The sequence below is a fragment of the Cygnus olor genome, chromosome 4 (assembly GCF_009769625.2).
Source record: "Cygnus olor isolate bCygOlo1 chromosome 4, bCygOlo1.pri.v2, whole genome shotgun sequence".
NCBI lineage: Eukaryota > Metazoa > Chordata > Aves > Anseriformes > Anatidae > Cygnus > Cygnus olor.
Genome location: NC_049172.1, coordinates 61,248,111 through 61,269,268, shown reverse-complemented (window position 1 = coordinate 61,269,268; position 21,158 = coordinate 61,248,111). Strand labels below are relative to the sequence as shown.

Sequence of the window (21,158 nt, the reverse complement as noted above, 5' to 3'; positions counted from 1 at the left end):
GGCATAGCTATTTTTGGTTAGAGGGTTCATTTATTCTTTATAGGGAAAAATGATACTGTGTCAAATACGTGGTAGTGCCCCACAGGTAGTTTTTAACTGTTTTTTTTCTTTAAGGAATCATAAGTTTAACTAAACAATAACTTAATTCTAAAAGGCCTTTATATAATAAAACGATTTGTGAATGTATGTGGAAAAGCTGATATTTCTAAACCTATTTTAAATTGTTTAAATTCTTATATTATTAGATGCTGTTAAGGAAGTAATGAAGAAGAAATTGCTTCGAGCCTGGTTACAGTTTACTGAAGGGGATGTTTTAGAATTGCTTCATCGACTGGATGTGGAAAACTGCCCAGAAGTGGCCATTCTAGTACTGAATGCTGTGTTTTCATTAATTCCACTTAGTGACAATGTTCAGAACTGTAAAAACCTTGACAGCAGGTATGCAGATTAGTTTTCTTCTCTGAAAGATGAATATTGTTTATAAGAAAAATATCAAATTAAAGGTTTTATCTGAATGGGGAGCAGAATAACTATTGCCTGTTATAAGGAGACTGATATTGTAATGTAAGCTATGGTGTATCCCTGGTGTTTGTGTCCTTAAGTGTTTTGGATATGTGGTTTTGTTTTTTTTTTCTTTTAAAGTATTCAGCTGAAAATGATTGTGGCAGATGAAGCAAAAGGAAAAACTGTAAAATGTCTCTGACTTCTGTTTCCTAGACACCCCAAAAAACTAGTTTGTATTTACTCCTCTCTTGAATTCATCAACAAAGCAATTTTTACTATGAGCAATAGGATTTACTAATTCTTATTTTTTTTATTTCCCTGTGCTGTCTGTACAGCTTAAAATAAAGGCAATACTCTTAAATTACAATTTTGCAGGTGTAAAGTATTCTCTTAATCTGTGATATTGAAGAGCTCTTTTTCTTCCTTCCTGTCCCCACTAAGGCTTTTGATTACCACCCCCCCCCGCCCCCGTTTTCTCTAGCCCTCCTTGGCTTCCTTCTGTTCTTTTTTGCTGGCCTAGGAGCAGCATAGTCTGGGGCTGTTCCAGTTGTCCGTGTACTGATTGGAGAATCCATCAGAATAGAGTTACTGAGCTTTTTCCAGCCTTCTTTTGAAGGTATTTCAGTTGTACTAGCAAGGCTTAACAGAGCTTTGAGGCTTTGTTTCCTGTGTTTACTTTTGGTACAATTTGACTAAGTGAGCTCCAAAGATGCGATGAAGATGCCTTGATAAATATTAAGATCCATAAAGATAAAATGAAAGGGGGAAAAATGAATTGGAAACTATAGGGAAATTACTAAGGGGAACAAAATGGTATGAGAAGAAATGGCTTGAGTTAATTGAAGAAACCAGAGTGGAATGGTTATTAACAGTGCTAAAAATCTTAGGTGATAAACTTAAATGACGTGTCCCTGATCAAAAGGTGTTAACAAAAACCTATTCTGTGTTTTTTGGGGAAAAAAGCGTAATGCCATCATATGAAGTGTCTCGCATTCTATTGTAGTAGCTTATGACTGATATTTTGAAATCAGTAGATGCTAGATGCATTGTACCCCAAAGCTACAGATGCAGGCCTGTCTGTCTTTAAGTAGCACCAATAATGGGGAAATAACTTCCTTACAGCCTCTGGAAATGTGCCAATATCTTAAGAAGTTCAAAGGAAAAATTTATATAGTTATGGACTTGTCAGTCTGACTTTGAACAACCTCCACAAAACAAGGCTTCCTTTCTAAAAAGAAAATCTCGAAGAAGTAGATCTGTTGGACTAACGACCTTTTGAGAAGCAGTGAAATTTATTCAGCTTGTAATGAGGTTACATGATTTATGCAAAACATTTGGCAAGTTCTTGCATGATACTTTTGGCTACAGCTTGAAGTTTCATCCACATATTGCCAAGGTGGTTTTGTTTGTGTCGTGTGCTTTTGTTTGTTGGGGGGGGGTAGGTGGGATGAGCAACCTAAAGGGAAAACAAAATTTTTGCTGATAGTCTGCAAACAAGATAGGATTCCAGTGAGTGCTAAATGCTGAAGTGCCACTGACGGTGATATGCTGTGTCACTTTGGGGTAGAATCAATGCACAATTTAATTTTCTGCTTCTGAAAACAAATAACGTGCTCAGCTTATAGTGGAAAAGGAGTGCCATTCCTATGAGCGATAAACTGAGGCTAAACTTGCAGAGGATGTTGAGAAGCAGTTAATTACTTTTGTGTTTGATAATTACTTTTTGTGTTTGACATACTATTATTGCTACTGGAATATTTCGTGAAAGTCTTCTGTTAAGAACAGAATAAACAATTCACAAAGATAAGCTGAAAAATAATGCAGTTAATTCATTTCTGCAGATTAATGGAGTTTAGTTTTCCAGAATTGCAGAGACACGGTAATGCTTCATGGAGTTAGTTAGACCTAGGTGACTGCTTTTGGAGATCAGAAGGGCTGAGCAGAGTGTTTCTGCAAATGGAAGACCTTGATTTAAAATACTGAACGTGAACAGCATTAATCTAAAACAATGAAAAGCTCAATGCAGTGAGAGGTTCAAGTTGTTCTATGTCCTTATTTATGGAAGAAGTTATTTTTGTCCGTCTATAAGTACTTCTATAGAGAGCATCTTTGACAGGATTTTATTTTCTGCTTAGGAAACTGTTTCTTTGCATTTATCGTCTTTGGCCATATTTTATTTCTCTCTTTGCTTTTATTTTATTGCTAAGAAAAGTGATTCCATTGGAAGACTTAACAGCTGAGAATGTGTTATACTGGAGATGTCTTTGTGAACATCTGAAATCAAAAGCTGAGGAAGGTGAAGATTTGCTAGAACAGATATTGCCAGAACCAGCAGTATATGCAGATTATTTATTAAGGTACGTTACACTTTAAAATTTTCTCACATTCCACAAAAAATAGATATTTTTAAAAGAGAGAATGTTGAATGCTTCAGCTCCTTAAGTTTCCTCCAAAACCAAAATTCTGTTTGAACAGTCATTTTGGGGATTTTTTTAATGATTTTTCTGAGAGGATTTACTTCTTATAAACAAAAACTGTAAAAAGCAGATAGAATATTTCAAAATGGTTTTCTCATTACTTAATAATTATGAGCAAGATGGACTTCTAAATTGATTGCATATAATTCTTTGCCATTAAAGCTAATAGAATATATTATATTATATAATTATATATATATTATATATATAATATATATTATATATATTAATAATATATATATTATATTATATATATTATATATAATATATATATTATATATAATATAATTATATATATTATATAATATAATATATAATATAATATAATATATTGTCCATCTGTTAGTACATAGGTTGCTGTATGTTTGGCAAAGAGCTTGCAGAAACTGACACATTTTTTGTTTTTTGTTGTGGTAACTTGTAAAAATAAACTAAAATCTGGCTACTCTCCCCAGAAATGTTTTCGAAACCAAAAGTACATTCCCCTCTGTCTCCCTGCTCAAGCAGGCATGTTTCCCAAAAACTTAAGTTCTAAGGCAGTGAACAAGCCAATTACAGAACATTTAACAAAGGAGCAACTGTGGATATTTTGATAAGTCAATCTTCTACCTAAGTGAAGAAAGGAAATTTTATTGGGATACTCATCCAGAAAAGTTTTCAGTCTTAACATAAACATAAGCTCAGTTCAAATTTTATGAGCGTGGAGAATGCTGAGAAATTTTAATGGAGGTATTACACTTGTAAAATGTAGAGTGAAGGTTCCAAAAATGATTATAAATCAGTTCTGCTGAAGAATGTAGTACTTTGATAGATGTTTCCAATTTAATAATGCATATTCTCTTCTCTCTTTAGTAGGGTGGTAGTATGCTAATAGTACTCCTATGAATTGTTGTCACTTTTCAACATTGAATGTGCTAATGTCTTTCATAAACATTTACTGTATAGTGTCTGTACTTCTTTAATATAGAAGTGTGGATGCGGTCCGGTGGGTAAAAGTTTTCTAGTTCATAATTAAAGTGTCCACAAAACATTTGCTCTCCAAACAAACAAAAAAAAGCTTGTTCCATCTAATCTTACTCCCTTTAGGGAAGAGACTGAGGAAGCTTTATAAGGTTTGCTGGTACTTGGTTGTAGTATCAACTGTTAAACTGTTCATTGGTGAGTAGTGCCAACAGTTGTTTCAATTAAGATTTATAGTTCTGGTGAAGTCTTTGATTTACTTGCACTGTGAAAGCATCAGGAGGAGCAAGAAACTGCAAGTCACTGACACCTAAGAACAAATATAGGATTGTAAGCTTCATTTAGATATCTGTTGCAAATTACATTACTGTTAAATGATCAGCAACTGCTGCCTATATTGTAATTTCAGATGGCCTTAAATAGTAGCTGCGTGCTAAGCTTTTTTCCTAATTTTGAAGAATTAAAAAAAAAAAAATTGCTAAACTTAGCTGTTGCTGAAAAGATTATGCAATGCTATGGTAAAAATAAGTATCTTTTTCAAAGCTCATATTTGTTTTTTATATATTACATTATATCCAGCATTGAATGTCATACACGATATGCTTCACACTGGATTTTCTGAGCGTGCACACTCAAGTTAGTAGATAAAATTTAAAGAACAGTGACTCTAGAAAAATGAATAAACAAGATAGTGATTACACTTTCTGTGCTATGTGGCTGTGCGCATCTGACAACAGATTGTTCTTCTGTGATGGCATACTTGATCAGATGCATAATTTAAAAGATGTATATTTTAGTGATTTTTTTTCTTGTAGCCAATATAACGTTTCTGAACATGTATTTGTGGTGTGTTTTTTCATTCCAACAGTGATTCTGAAGTAATTTATCTGTTCTGTTTCTATTCAGTTACCTTCAAAATATGCCGGTTCTTAGTGAAGAACAAAAAGAAGACTTCACTTGTTTCGAAAACCTGATGACAAAAGAATTTATAGGCCAGCAACTGACTCATATTATAGGCTGCATGGATACCACCGAAGAGGGAGGAAGGTAAATTTAAATAGAAAATCTGTGTTATTAGGTTTATGACACACATGCCTGTGGAGAGGCATAAAGTCTCTGTTGGGAAAATGACCTGATCAAATGGACAAAATATGGTTCTCTGATACTTGGAAAAAAAAAAAGGCACTGTCTCTTTAATGGAGTTGTTCCCCAAAGGGTGCAAAATACTGCCTGCTTGCTTTTATGGAAAAATGAGGTTTAATGCACATATAACATTGTTTGGGGAGACGAAAATTGGTTGTTTTTGTAACATGCTCTTGAGATTATGAAGTTACAAGTCTGTTCATTTGGAATTTAGTATATCAAAAATAAGAGGAGATAAATGGATCACGGTCTTACAGATTACTTGTAGTAGGTAGCTTATGAGTTTCTTGAGTTTTAAGCCCAATTTGCTAAAGCCTAGAAAGGTACAGGTGTTTTAGATGTCAAGCTGAATGGGACTGTTAGCTGAGGTATTTAGATGATGATCTAAAGTTTGAATGGCCTATGCATGTGAAGTAGTAAGAGAATAAATTTAGAAGTTCATACCATCATAGCTATTTTCAGAAAAATAGAAATCATGATAGTACAAACGTGGTAACAATTTTATACCCTCAGTGGAATGCGTTCTGTGTTTTGCCTGACTGTCAGGATAGTTTAATTTTTATTCTTTTTTTTCTTTTAAGTTTCCACCCGGATAATTTGTGGAAGCATTCTATACTATTAACGCTTTCACTGTTTTTTAATGGAATGATCTTTCTTTCAACAATAGCCAGAACTGATTTAAAAAAAAATAGCATTTTCTAATTGAGAGATCAGGTGAAATTGGGAGATGATAAATACTACTAAGTACGGAAGCACATTCAGCAATTAAGTAGTTATATAGAGAAGTTTCTCTTGTAATATATTCATAACACTAACTCAAAGTGGGTAAAATAATAGCTCTTAAATATCTTCAGTTTTCTTGAATAAGCAGATTTATTTTTTTCTTCTCTTTAATGCAGAAAGCATCTGTTACTTGTTTTACAAAGGATTCTCGTTCTGCCTGCCACTTCAACGGCCCTTGTGCCTCTGCTTGTGGAAAGATTACTTAGTATCATTAAGGATGATGACAGAAGGATTCAAATTGTAAGTAATTCCAAAGGCTCATTGTTTTCTGGGCTCTGCTTTCTCTGTATATCAAATAGCCTTTACAAATTATTGTAAATGAAATATCAAGAATTAAAATATTTTTAGTTTGGAAACATATTTGTTCTTCCCTGCCATACCAGCCTCCTCCCCTTTTTTTTCTTGGCATCGCTGCATTTTGTGCTCATATGAAGATATGAAGTGCTCTGTCTTGAGAGTATTTGGCCGATTTTGTAAACGTAATCCTCAAATTAGGAAAGTATTACGCTTCAACAGCCTGTTTCAAAATCCTTTGTCATACTAGATCCAACTGGTTTTGACTAGAACATTCAAAATGAGGATAGTATGCATTTCCAGATCTCAGATTTTTCTTCCCTCTTTTCAGCTGAGAGCAGTTCTAAAAATCCTTATAAGAAAAGTATTTTATATAGCAGAGTCCCTATATGCAGCATAATTATTTCAACTTGACTCCTGAAACATGGACTCTTGGTTTTGCTCAAATACTTTAAATGAGTCTTGGACTTTATGGACAGAGACCACTTCTGGAAAGCCTCAGTCTAGTGGGTAAAGCTAGGGTATAGGTTTGTTCCCTGATTATGTTGGGAGAGCTATAGTAATTTTAGTGCTACAATGCTAACAGAAAATGTACGCTTTTCTAATGTGCTGATGAAATGCACTGATTCAATATATTCTGTTTATTGGATAAAGCTAGAGTTAACTGAGTTAAACAGAAGTTAAACTGAGTCAATCTGATACAAGGCAAATCAAATTAAGACTATCCTCATCTCACTCTTTAGTTTTCCTCATATTTCATTTCATTTTTTATTAACATAGTGGGCATCACCTTAAAGAAACCTCTAACAGACTGAAAAACCCTCAGACTAGTTCTGCTTCCAGTTCTACGCATATATTTGGCTTGGAATTCAATTACTTATATTGTTCCTCATACTATGTATGGCGGTTTATAGACCTTTAAATGATAGTGTTAGTTGTATTTTGACTGAAATAGTAACAGATTTAAAAACAAACAAAAAAACCCAAACCCTTACACCTGTTACTAGCCTTTCTTTTTTAAATGTGTGTTCAGACCTAGAGACAGTGCCTATGTATTGTCAGCATAGAAACTCATAACTTATTAAAAGATATGCAGTCTTCTATTTTCTTGTTTACCTAGCTAACAGTAGGAAACGCTCAACATACTAAATACTTGCCTAACAATAGAAGACACTGGACTTTGATGGTTAGGCTACTTGTCATTGAATAGCAGTCAAATAAGTTCTATTGCAGTGACTTAACAACTAAGGAAAACTGCACAGAAGTTTCAGAAGGATGGTATCTTAAGTTTGTAAAAAAAAAAAAAAAAAAAAAATGCATTGGATCTGACATCTAAGCTGAAGTTACTTGCACTGATATTTTGATTGTAACAACAGATCGCAGAAATCACCTCAGAGGTTCGTGAGCCGATTGCTACTGTTGACCAGCCTCTTGATGCTTCTGAAATAAGAAAGCGAGAGGTTAAGGTAGGCAAATGAAGAAAAATATTTTCTAAACTTATCCGTCAAATAAGAGTTTTATGTAACTGTGAATTATTGATTAATGTTGGCTGATATAACTTAAGTTATAATATTGCAATGTTTTCCTTGTACTTTATATTTCAGTTGGCTCAAATAAAAGTGAAACTTTTTGAAGCAAAAACGGCTTTGGAAGAATGCATTTCTCTTCAGGATTTTAATAGAGCATCTGTATTAAAAGAGAAAATAACTGAGTTGGAACACACAAAAGCCGATCTGATAAAAGAAGCAGAGCAACCTGAAATTAAAGAAACGCGTGTGGAAAAGGTTTCTTTTTCCCATCTTGTATTACCAAATGCTAATTGTGTTTTGATGTCTATTCAAAATGGATTACAGTAAGCTTCTTTTTTGTCCTTGAATGACTGAAGAATTCTAAAAGGATCTTGCTTTTGCTGTATTTACTCTTAACCAACTGAAAACATGAAACTTGAATCTTTTCATCATTGCTTACAGATTAATTTTGATTAATTATCTTGCAAATCAAGTGTAGTGGAAATGTTTATTTGGGTAGGAAATAATTATGATTAATGTCCCTGTTCTCATCACTGCCACCATTTTTAATAATGACTTTTTTCTTTTTTCCTGACTCACCTTGAAGAATGATCCTGAAACACTGTTGAAGTGTTTGTTGATGTGTTATGAGCTTCTCAAGATGATATCGCTTTCTAAAGGAATTGGTCCAACCATTAATGAACTAATTGAATCCATGGTATGTAATAATAAATACTGCTTTACATTATAATAATAATAGATATGTCACAGTTGGCACTTGGGTGCTGGCACGATGGTTTGTGATTATTTCAGAGTTGTGCTGTGTCTGGTGCTTTTAAGCCTTACCAAAACTGAGTGTCTTGGAGTTGCAGTCCAGATATGCTGTTCTGAGCTCAGAATCTACATCAGAACTGGATGCAGCAGAGTTACTAAAATAAAATGGGAATATGGTAAATAGCTGACTAATGTTTGACAGTGTTGGACAGTGCTGAGTTCTAGTGTGCTGCTTACGCATCTGCTTACTGCCTTTGTTTGTACTTTAATTACTTGGATTTTCTATTAGCTGATGGTATGACATCTCTAATAAAGAATTCCAAGGTACCTTTGTCTGGAGCTAGTCAAAAGCTCTTCATCAGAAAGAGGCTGGAGCCCTTGTAGACTTTTCTTTCATCCCTGCCTGGTACAAGCAAAGATGTTTTATTTTAGAGCATTTCTGCCTCTGTTTTCCTGGCACCTTTGAAGAGCAAAATGTTTCTGTACTGAATAATGAATGCAATGGCATGGTAGGCCTTTTATAGTCTGCAAAATGTACTTAGCAGTTTTAGTTGTGAAGGGTGTGGATTTTAAGACAAATGTTTCTAAATAACACAGAATCTTAGCTATCACTGAGTGTGCTGCTTCAAGAAGATTTGAACTGTTTCCTGTGCAGGCAATAGAGAACCAAGTGGAAAAAAGCAATGTGCTGCTGTATGAACACGTGGTACATCCTCATCTGAATACTAAAGGCAATTCTTATCCCCTCTGTCTAGAAAGGTTATATTTGAAATGGAAGTGGTCAAGAGAAGGGTAGCGAGGAAATACACGAAACAGCTTCTGAGTGAAGAGTGACTAAATAGGCTACCTTTTTGTAACCTGGAAAAAAGAGGACTTAGGTTAGCATCTGAGAGAGAGGTCAGAAATCATGCATATTGTGGGGAAAGTAAATAAGGATTGGATGATCACTTCACCAGGTAAGCTAGCAACTAGCAAGCTCAGAACAAATGAATTAAATGAGTTGATTCTTCTCCTAATATGTAATCTGTGGAATTCCTTGTCACAGGATGTGTGCATGCTAAACTCTTGCATAAATTTTAAGGAACATTGAGTAAGTTCAAGAAAAATAAATATTACGGAAATTAGGTAGATAAAACAGTCTCCCAGCTCTGATGTCTCAGCTGTGAATTGCTGGGACCTTGTCAAGAATTCCTGGGAAGAATCTACTTAGCCTGTTTACGTAATACTTTGTAGGAATTTGGTTTTGATCTTTGTTATTAACAGGGCAATGGGCCAGATGATTTGACTCAGTATGGGCATTCTTAAAATTCAAACTGGAAAGAAAATTACAACACCAATTTAGATTGGCTTAAATATTGTGGAATCACACCTGATTTCTTTCAGATATATAATAATGTTCTAAGAAATCAGTTTTGATATGTCCCACAGAACCCTTTTTCTTTTTAATTAGGTCTTTCTTTAATTCTCACATTCATTGTTTATTCCAGTCTTCTTTCTCCAAGATCCTGCTTTCATTTTGTTGTTCCTACTGGGTTTTCACTGATTACATGCTTTAGTATATCTTATTTGTTGTTTTTTAAACTTAAACTCTTCAATTAATGCCAAAGTATAGAATGACATCATTGTAGCATACTTCCTGTATGGAGCCTCTCTTTTCTTTCACGTGGATTCTTACCATTGATTTCTCAAAACTATTCCAAGTAAATGGAAGTCACATCTGTATTTTGCAATTTGAAATTGGGTATTGTTTCTCTGCAAGAATGATAATGTCTTTTATGAAGAAATGTTTAGGTTTGTCATTTATTTCACAATGAGTGGTCAATTTGAGTTGATTTGAAAACAAATGTTTATTAAAACAAATACAAAGCACAATGCTCATGTGAGCCATTCTTTTAGTGCTGATTTCAAACAGGATACTCGAAATACCTTTCTGTTTATGCCTTGATAAACAGAGTATATAGTAGTTACCAATTTCCAATCCTGTAATGCACTACGTTATTTCTAGTTTTAGGGTAAGGAAAAGTTAAGCAGTGTAGCCGATTTTCTATTTTCAATTTATGTATTTCAATTACAAATTAAATATTATTGTTTCCAGATACTTCCTGGCATAGCGAATGTCCATCCAGCTGTGAGAAACATGGCGGTTCTGTGTTTGGGTTGTTGTGCTCTTCAGAGCAAAGAATTTGCCCGACAACACTTTGCATTGCTGTTACAGGTAAAATTTCTGATGGGAAATAGACTGATGGTTTATGTGACTTAGATCCAAGAGTGGTTTTATTTATTATTACAAGTTATCCTACACATTACTTGAGTAGCAGTGATTCCTGATTTTCTGAAGATCTGGATCTGGAGAGTGTAGTTTCATGTAGATTTTTCTGATGTCTAAAAATATTTAAGCTTATGTTATTACATCTTGGTAGTATATGTTTCCTTTGTAAGGCCACCTGTTTTGAGAATTTCTAGGAACTCTTTATTCATAAGATCTCACTTTCTCTTCCAAGTCTGCATGAAATCAGTCAAATATGTTATTACAATGTAGAATAGAGAAGCTGTAGGATTCTGTAAGCCTTCCTTTCTTGGGAAAACAAACTAAACAATGTGACTGTTCTTACATTTGTTGCATACTTACTGTAATCTGGACATACGATTTAATTTCCAATGACTAATTTTGTATGGGTTAAGGAAGAGCTCTTAATACTGTTTTACACTCTAATTAAAACCAGCAAATGATAGTGTTTTGCTTGTTTTAATATTATGGTCAAACACCTATGAATATGGAATGCACTGGCTGGACTCAAGAGAATGGCATAATTCCAACATGTCCCATCTTGGTAGTAAATGTTCTGATGCTCAACTGATTGTATAAAAGATGTCTACTTTTCAAACCCTGGCTTTAACAGACGCATGTATGTTCCCTGTACTTTATTACGAGTTTGTACCTGTGCACACTCACGTGAACTGACAGCAGGCACGTGACTCCCATAAAGGATGAGATTTGGAAAAGGTGTGGAGATAGCATGCTCTGCTCAGACAAGATGCTAGACCCATCAGCAGAAGTTAGAGTTCCTAAAAAGCTAGCAAAACATTTTTAATCTGCCTTTAATTATGTCTCATTAGAAATTAGATTGTTTAGGGAGGATTTGAGTTGTTTTAACAACTTAAACTTTAGATTTAGTACCTACAGAAATGAGTAACTTTAAAACCTGTATTCTTTGTATAGGTGTAGGTTCTCTAGGCTACCCAGCCATATCTGCTTTTACTTGAATGTTGACTTGAAACATAATACATAACCTGTGCACCTTTATGACTTGCCTGCTGTATTTCATGTACTGTTTATTTTAATTAAACGATAGTCTTTTAGAGCAAGGATTATGTTAGTGTTTTTTCTGTAGTGCCTAATACTATGAATTTAGTACAGACAAATAAGATTTTTTGTTTGTCCAATATCTGCTTAGAAGTTGAACGATAAGGTTACATCTCATACATGCATGGTACACGCATGCCCTCTGTGAGTGAAGTTGGACAGATTATTTTTTGGTAATAGAATTTCTCATCTTATCTATGTAATTTCTTTCTCGGAATATTATAAATCGCAGTTTAAGCTTCATCTAATATCATACCTTCATAGAGTCTGAAATTTGTTTAATTTAGGAAACTTTGTATAGTGCTTGGGATAATCTTGCTGAAGCAAAAAAGCTAATATCCACTTATGCTTAACATTGGTATGCTGTAACATTATGGATGTATTTCCCTTATTAAACCTAGGTTTTACAAATAGATAATATAAAGATAAAGCTCAGTGCTTTAAAGGCGGTCTTTGATCAGCTGGTGCTGTTTGGGATTGAGCCTTTCAAAGCCAGACCAGGCAATGAGTCTCAAAGTGAAGATGTACAAACTGGAACTGAAAATTGTGAGGAAGAAAGTAAAACAACAGAGAAGGAAGAAGAGACTGCTACGATTCAGAGCTTCTTACAGCTTCTTTCTAGTTTTTTAGACAGCGAGGTAAGAGATTGTTACAGAATATGTCTTGTTTTTGTTCTAAAATAACTTTTGCAGAAGGCTTACCATTTTATTACATTGCATTTGAATATTACGTTATGTGTAATTGAATGGTCTAATGTTAGAACGGTTGCCCTAAAACAATATAACTTTGCTACTGATACTGACTAATGTTATTTTTGAGCCAACTTTTGAATTCTCTACGGGTGCAAATATGTGAATGTAGAGAATTGGTAGTTGCAATAGGATGTAGACTATTTTACTACGAAGTATTAGTGAAAATGCTGACACTGTGGTAGGTATGCTGTGTATATGATCAATTTTTTCTTCAGTTTTCAGAACTTAGGACAGAAACTGCAGAAGGCATAGCCAAACTGATGTTCTCTGGGAGGCTGATTAGTGCCAAACTTCTTTCTCGTCTTGTTTTGTTGTGGTATAATCCTGTGACTGAAGAGGATACTCAGCTTAGGCATTGTCTGGGAGTTTTCTTCCCGTTATATGCTTATGCAAATAGGTATGGCCTTTGTAAAATATTATGTGAAAATGTACGTTTGTCTTAGCAGCCTTAGCAACCCTTTTCAAATTGCACAAATGCAAATCAGACCTAATGGTCTAGCTCAATCCCCTATGCATATTACTTTTGAATGTATGTAAACTCTCAACCCATGACCATTCTGAAAACTTTCCATTAATTCCTTCTCTCTCTGTGACCTATGTTTTTCTTTCCTAGGACTGCTTGAGTGAAACAGTTCTTCTGGATATTCAGTTTAAAGATTAGTTTTAAAAGATGTACTTTATTTATGCTGTTGAACACTACAGGTGGGCTTTGAACTGTCACTTAAGAGCAGCTATCAGGCATGGTTCAAAATAGAATAAACAGTGTCCAGCAAGTTCTCAAAGAAACAGGCTGGTTTTTTGTTTTTGTTTTCTTAGCCAAAGAATATGCCAAACTAAATGCACAGAAGATTCAAAATCTTCTGTTTAGTTTGATAGTGGACAGAGGAGGTAGAGGGTTTATCTAAGGGGGTAGGAGTTTAAATAATTCTCAAGTCCTTTTACTTGCTCAAAATGGTTTTTGACTTAATTTTCAGCTGCTGCCAGTCTGAACTTGCTGGGGTTTTCTCTGCCTCCCCCGTCCCCTCTTTTTTATGGCTAAGATTTAATTTAGCAGTATTACATGGTACCTTATGTATTTTTTCCAAAACAAATTCAAGTTTTTGTGGTGTATAAATTGCCACAGTTAGAGTGGCATAGTTCAAGGGGGACTTGGTTGTGGGGAAGGAGAGGTGGGTTGAGTATTTTTTGCTGTTCTCAGAAGAATGATGGGAAAAGTAACCAGTCTACTCCAGTGTGTGTTTTTCCCTGCTTAAGTGCTATTGAAAATAGGTAACAAAAACCTAATTTCATATGCTTCCAGTACCTTTGATATTGAATAATGAGCATAGGCTTTTACCACGGGTGATCTCTTTGACCTGTGAATGTCTTCTGACCCTATGTATCTCTCTCTCTATTATGAGTCCTAATGATTGTCTCCCTGAGGCCCACCTGAGTAATTCTGTGTATTTCAAAGTAATTTGTGAGCAAGACAACTCTTTGCACTTCACAGATGATCTTTGGGGCAGGGTGCGTGCTTTGAGCAAAAAGTAGAAAAATCAATGGAGAAAAAAATTCCTAAATCTTAGTCTGGCTTGCTAATTCAGAATCTTTGTTAAAATAGGAAACCTCGTTAATTTTCTGTCCAGAACATTACCTGCATTCTGGATCTCACAAATGGTTCATTTTAAGATGAATCATGGAGTGTCTCTAGTTACCAATACTGTATTTTCAGAAGAGAACTATTAATTACCCTGTGGCAGCTGATTCAGAGCAGTCTGCAAAGTTGCCATTCAGAAAAGGAAAACAAAGGCAAATGTGAGAGTTTTGGCTGGGTTTTGTGCCTAATTTTGGTACTGATCTATTGCTGAACTTTTAAATTCTGTTTTCTGCATGTTGCTCTGACTTTTCCCTCTGATCAGATATAGTTAAGAGGCTTAATTTTTTAAATTAATATTTGAACTTTGTGTGGTAAACAAATGTTGCTGCTGGCTTTTATAAGTAATATTCTGTCATATCAAAAGAATGGCATGGCACGTTAGTAACAGGGACAGGGTCCTGTAACTGGTGAACAATTCTTATTCATGGAATGTTTATTAAAGAGTAATTTCCCTGGCAGCCTCGGAGGAAAATGTTCTGCCTTGTGCCTATATGCTACCAGACTTTATTTTATTTTTCTAACTTGCAGGAAATAATCTGAATGATACTTCAGTTGTACTTCAGCCAATTTAAAGCATAAAACTGCTGAATGGGAGTTTTTGCTTCTGTATTTTCTTGCCCCAGTTATAGTGCTCACAAGGTCTTTTGGTCAGCTCATTTGACTTGCATCTAGTGGCAAGCAAGCTGATTTTTTTGGAAATCATTATTTACTTTATTAGTTCTCTTCCCCAGTTAGTTGGGTTCAAATAGGAGGTGAACAACTATTTGAGATTTAAAAAAAGCTTTGCTTCACCAACCAGTACCTTGTACTTTTTGGCAACTTTCCTATTAAATTAATTTTACCTATCTCATGGAACTACACCTTTAGATAACTTGCTGCAAAACCACGTGCAACTACGTGATTTTTAGGCTTGCTTGGCAGGAGTTACAAACTTTTCTGAGAGAAGAAAACACAAGTATTTCTTTCAAAATCTTGTTAATCACCACTTTTTTTGCCAGGTCGCATTGTTTTTCTTACAGTGAGATATGTACCCCTAAAGAAAAATACTAGCAGGAAGGAGGAATGAGCACAAGAAAAGTAAAGATATAGGGAAGTGTATTTCTGTCCCTTGAGAGAGTATCTGTCTATATATGTCAGTTAGGCTTTTAGTGGTAAGGATGAACTTCCAAACTGTTCAGAGATACAAGTGCTACCTAAAATTTCCTTGAAAAAACAATGAGCTAAAAGGAGTTGGTTCTGTGAAGTGAGTTTTGTTGTCTTGATTCTGCTGCCTGTCTCTAATAAGGTTGGCTGCTCCCCCTCTGCTTTGACAACTAAAATATATTGTAACGGGTCTGTGAACTTTAATCATAGAAGAGAAAATTTAGGGGTGAATTAATGTTTAATTCTGTCTCCTTGTGCTGCTAATGTTTGACTCAATTGAAACAGGTCTAACCAGGAATGCTTTGAGGAAGCTTATCTTCCAACTCTGCGAACGCTGTTAAATGCTCCTGCAACTTCCCCTTTGGCTGAAGTAGACATCAGTAATGTTTCTGAACTATTAGTGGACCTGACCAGACCAAGTGGACTGAACCCTCGGGTCAAAAAGTCTCTAGACTATCAGGTACAGTGGGTTAAATTGAAAGAAAGCAGTATTTGTGTCTAGAGATTAAGAACTGCTAGCTGCTTGTTGGGCCTTCTGAGATTCCTACTGTCAGAGTCTGGACTAAGCAGTTGACAGTTCAGGCAATGAAAACTTAGCTTGATTCTCCTTCTCTCCATCCCCTTCCCTCTTATAATTAGGTAATGCTAGCAGGAACTTGCACCATCCTTAATTATCTGTATAGGGAAAAACAATTTTAAAATGCATTGTACAAAATGTACATAGTCAAAATTCTATATTTTAAGAAAATATTTACTATGTAATGTTAGTTATTAGCTACTTAAATCAGCATGACCTCATTGTTTGGTAAATAATTTTCAGAGAAATTTCAGGTATCGATTTCTTTCCTTTACAGGACTTCACAGTGCATGATAGTTTAGCACTGAAAATTTGCAATGAAATCTTGACGGACCCAACTGCACCAGATGTTCGTATTTATGCAAAAGCTTTAAGTATGTTAGAACTCAGTAGTTCTTCCACAGAGAATCTTCTGATTCTGCTTGATGAGATTCTAGAGGTAGGGCATAAATAACATGGTTCTTGCTTTTTATTTTATTTTACTATCAAATGGTCAAATGCTTAAAAACGAAGTGCCTGTTTACTATGACAATGTGATCAGAATTATTTTTTAACCAGTCTTTCAAAAATTCATTTTGATGAGGTTATTTATGTAAGTTATACAGTGGTCTCAGCTCAGTTTTTCGTATTTCAGCTACCATAGATAGCAATAACTGTCCAAGTTGATACAGTTCAAAACTGTAAGGTCTTATGGTAACTGGTGTGTAGTTAGTTCTTAGTCTTTAAATGTAAATAAAATTGAATATTCTTTCACAGTTTGCATGGCTTATTTAGTTAATTATCAACAGTTGAAATTTTATGCCTTAACTTGCATTGTAACTAAGATCATTAGGCAACATGAAAAGGGTGCTTGGTTTAAGATGAAGTAGGAAGGGATTACAAGTCTGTGAAAGTTTTTACATTTATCCATTTTATGGGTAAATATAAAGTAAAATTTGGGAGTGGGACCGAGGAAGACAGTGTTATGCTGAAATGTTGGAGAGTCCTGATCCCTCTGGGCATATCATCAAGAAGTAGCAATGTTCCAGGACTCACCTGGAAAGGTCCTATAACTTTAGTGCTTTTTCAGGCTTCCTTTTAAAAAGATGAAAATAAAAATTCTTCTGGAGTTTCTGTGCCAAGTGTTGATGGAGGAAGTGTTTCTCCTTTCAGCTAGAGTAATCAACTTTGTGACACTTTCTGTCATTCTTAGAGTAAATTTAACTAATCCTATTAATGGGTAAACTTGATAAAAGGAATGGTTGTAAAATTAAGTAGCATTTAATGTTAAGTGTCTCTTCCCAGAAAGTGAAAGATAAATTGTGTCAAAGAGCTATTGAGAAGATCAAGGTGAACCTGACCAAAGGCGCTAATGCGAGCAAAAGCCACTCTGAACAGACAGAGGAAACAGGCCTCGCTGAAGGGACGCAGGAAACTGGCACTGCGTTATCTGCAAACACTCTTCAAAATGAAGAAGGTAATTCAGGAGAGGTGCATTTCAGTAGGTACAATTGAGTGATTGTATGAAAAGAAGTCTTAGCTTTTCCTCTCCTAAATGAATCTACTTTTGGAAAAAAAAAAGTGGAAAAGGTAACTAGCAAAAATGTATCCTGTTTAATATGTTTGTTGTTAAGCGTTTTCTTTTTTATTGCTTCGTGATCAGTTTTTCTGATTTTTCTCTCCTTATTGCGCTAGTTTAACCAGTGTATTTTGGGTCTTAACCTATAGTTCTTTCTTTTTGACAAAAAAAGTATTAGCTTTTTTTTAAAGCTGTTTGTCATACTCATCTGCCTGCTAAATAGTATTGACTAACTCAACTTTAGAATGTGGCTCATAACAGCTCCAATGGACTATGGAATTACCATGCCTGTACTTTTTGGAGACTATTATAGCAATGTACAGTTGATATACACTGAACTGTTGACACTGGTCTTTCCTTATTACTAGTTCATATGTTGGAGCCAGATTTCTATTTATTGCTATTTAAGAGCTTGAAGTGGAAGTAGCTGGAAGACTTTCTGCTGTCTGAACAGCTTATGTGGCTGCACGTGGTTCAGCAGAGTATGTTTTGCTGATAGCACAGGAAGTCTAACGTATTAGTAAAAAAGAATCAGATGAAACTTGTTTAGGTTTACCTGAAGCAATAAAGCAAAGATACTGACATGCAACTGTTTTAAGCAGAATATCCCATTAAAAAAAAGTTTATTTTCTAGTGGATTATTTCAAGGCTTTGATCTGTTGCTTCTGAAAGTGTCAAATTAATTTTCTATGTTCTATGTTTCTGTATTGAAATATTATTGGATGGGAAGGTAGAGAAGCTAGCTGGTTTTGAGAAAGCAACAGAAGTATTTCTAGGTGAACCATTTTCTGCTAACAGCCAATAGTATTTTGGTATGATTTTCTCATGAAAGAAGAATTTTGAGCACTTTAGGCAAGCAGTAGGAGAAAAGTATTGTTTCCTTTCTCTTTCAATGCCACCCAAGTAAGTTTGATTTATTTTTAATGATCCAATCTTTACCTCTTCAAATACGGAAATGATAGCTGTGAGCAAAACCCTTTACTTTTTGTACTTCAATTGCTGCAAAGTAGATTTAGATTTGACATTAGGAAAAAAAAAAACCAACACTTCCTAGCAGTAACATAAATTGCTGAAGAAAAAGACTTCCTAAAATTGTTAGAAATACTAAGGGAGGGCTAAATAGTTGTCAGGAATAGTTTACACATGATTGACCTATGATGGGACAATGTTATGGCTGAATGACATTAAGTTGCTTTCTAGCCTTATTAATTAATTTCTAGTTTAAGGAAAAAGTGGAGTTTAAACATTGTATGGCTTTTTATATACTAGCCAATTTTAAGTGTACTGATAGTACTTTAAAGTACATAAGATAAATTGAGAGATGATTATGACTTCTGCATGCATTATTCTGTTTTAACAGAAAATACCAAAGATACTCTTCATACTCCAGTTGATGAAGCTAAAAGTAAAGCTACTACAAAATTGAAATCCACGAGAAACAAAACTGGCAGAGGTATGCACTGGATGTTTCTGGCTATAATGTTATCTGTTTCAAATAAAATAATTATTTTTGTGAACCTCTCTCACTTTGTTTAAAGAACTGTCTTCGTAATCTGTTTTTAAAAAAAAATATTAAAAGATTAAAATCATCTGTTTTGTGGAGGCTTTTGTTAGTCTTTCCCAATGAGAAATAAAAGTAAAAAAAATACTCCCTGTGACTACAGAATCTCAAGATAATTTGGTCACAGTCACTTACAATAATGTACAAATGTTTATGTGAGAAGTATTATCTTGTGGGCTTTTTGTTTGTTTTTGTCTAAAGAAAATATTCCATCTAATGTGGTGACTGCGTGTTATATGTTTAAATGGAACATCAAACACTGAGGAAAAGATACAAAACTGGTTTAACAAAAGAAATAATGTGATGCAAAAAGACTTTTGTTTATACTTAGGACAACGAAAAGCAGCAGAAGCGAGGTCTGTGAGCAGAAGAAAAACTGGCACAACTGCAAAATCTGGTAGTGAAAGGTAAATTGTTTACTTTCCACCTTCAAAAGCATGATTCTAGCAGTTCCAGCAAAGCTATTTAATTCTTCACTAGAAAGGAATATTTTTCTTTCTCAAAACCTAATGCAAAAGTAAATATTTAAGAAAAAGCATTTCTTTAAACTGATACATTTGAAATGTAATAGGTTTGAAAACTTCAAATGTTGTTGTTATTATTATTATTGCCTGGTAATTAATTTTCACGTACATTAGTACGTACAGTTAACATACATTCTGTCTGTCAAAAGATAAATTTTTGGTTGCATTACTCTCCTTTCAATTGCTTTTTGTTTTAATAACTGTTCTGTGAAGGATTCTGTCTTGTTTTTTTTCCCCCCGCCAAATTTCTGGCTGCTATTTTTGTTCCTGTCTTTCAACATTTAATAAACATTTAGAAATGAGTGATAAATGAATATACGCGTGGCATTCCTTCTCTTGAGATCTTGTAGGATTAAAATATAATCTCTGTAATTTTATGCGCTTCAGTTGTGATCTGTCTTTTTCAAGCAAGTAACCCACTAAGTACAAAATCAGTAAGAAGTACTTTTGCTCTTTAAGACCAAGATTTTGTTATACACCGATTTCAAGTTTTTCTATTAACAAACTCTTTAGTTTGCTTAGTCTTTTTGGTCATAATTTAAAATATTTTCTGTTTCAGTGGTGATGAAATTCCAGAATCAGTCCCAGTGCCCAGTTCAAGGCCTTCAAGACGAGCAAAAACATTGGCGCTTGAAAAAACAAGAATGAATCTTTCAAGCCTTTTGAGTGGGGAAGCAGATGAATGAAGACAAAATGAGAAAAAATGTCCTTTGGTAATGCTAGTAGTTAACAGCAGACTTGAAAAAGTAAGATCTATTTTGTTGTTAGTCTCATTTATTTCTTTCAATATTGAATCTTTTATAATTCCAGATTTTTATAGGAACTTTTTTAAAAAAGGTGCTTTTGTTTATTTTCGCCATGTGAAGTACATCATTCTTGTAATAAAATGACATTAAAATATTGCCTGAACAAATTGTGATTTTATTTATTTATTTTACTTTAAAAAGAAGGCAGCTTTTTATCTGCAAATGAAAATTGCTATTGGTGGTAAGTACTTAACAGTTGCCAACTTACACTTTTTTAAAGTTGTTTTTATATTTAACATTATTCGGACAGAATGTTTGAGCTGGAGTGGCTGTGTGTGATGGCAGCACTTTTGAATGTATCTGCCTTTAATGCACCTACTTTCTTTCCTTCTTGGTCTGAGTATCTGCTGATGGTCTAGAAAAAATAGATTTCATCTTAATTGTGAATTCTGCTTCCTGGACATAAATGTGTCTGCTTTATTTTTAAATGATGTCAATATGGTAAAGCTGTTAGTCTACAAATCGAAGCCTCCTACTCACCCTGTAGGGGACCTACAGGAAAGATGGGGACGCTTCCCTCCACGGAAGTGCTCAAGGCCAGGCTGGATGGGGCTTTGGGCAACCTGGGCTGGCGGGAGGTGTCCCTGCCCACAGCAGGGAGGTTGGAACTGGGTGATCTTTAAGGTCCCTTCCAACCCAAACCATTCTCTGATTCTATGACTTTGGCCTTATTATATAAAATCACTGATGTGCTTTTCTAAAAGCATAAAAATATTTGTGGCACAAAATAAGATCCAGTAAGGAAAGAGCAAAAAATAAAACACTTTGTTAGTCTGCATGTTATCTCTTTACAG

The 21,158-nt window shown here is 34.6% G+C and overlaps 1 protein-coding gene across 1 annotated transcript in view; it reads left to right on the top strand.

Annotated features, from left to right (window-relative positions):
• Nucleotides 1–20,463, top strand: part of NCAPG (non-SMC condensin I complex subunit G) — a 28,008-nt gene extending 7,545 nt beyond the window's left edge. The window contains exons 6-21 of the mRNA XM_040557150.1: nucleotides 246–438; nucleotides 2,712–2,861; nucleotides 4,848–4,988; nucleotides 5,984–6,107; nucleotides 7,538–7,627; nucleotides 7,766–7,945; nucleotides 8,277–8,387; nucleotides 10,539–10,658; nucleotides 12,209–12,445; nucleotides 12,775–12,956; nucleotides 15,624–15,798; nucleotides 16,193–16,354; nucleotides 17,200–17,371; nucleotides 18,834–18,926; nucleotides 19,366–19,441; nucleotides 20,118–20,463. Of these exons, the coding sequence (XP_040413084.1) occupies nucleotides 246–438; nucleotides 2,712–2,861; nucleotides 4,848–4,988; nucleotides 5,984–6,107; nucleotides 7,538–7,627; nucleotides 7,766–7,945; nucleotides 8,277–8,387; nucleotides 10,539–10,658; nucleotides 12,209–12,445; nucleotides 12,775–12,956; nucleotides 15,624–15,798; nucleotides 16,193–16,354; nucleotides 17,200–17,371; nucleotides 18,834–18,926; nucleotides 19,366–19,441; nucleotides 20,118–20,244 (2,333 nt within the window). The 3' untranslated portion in view covers nucleotides 20,245–20,463. The remainder of the gene's footprint in view (nucleotides 1–245; nucleotides 439–2,711; nucleotides 2,862–4,847; nucleotides 4,989–5,983; nucleotides 6,108–7,537; nucleotides 7,628–7,765; nucleotides 7,946–8,276; nucleotides 8,388–10,538; nucleotides 10,659–12,208; nucleotides 12,446–12,774; nucleotides 12,957–15,623; nucleotides 15,799–16,192; nucleotides 16,355–17,199; nucleotides 17,372–18,833; nucleotides 18,927–19,365; nucleotides 19,442–20,117) is intronic.
• Nucleotides 20,464–21,158: the final 695 nt, after the last annotated feature.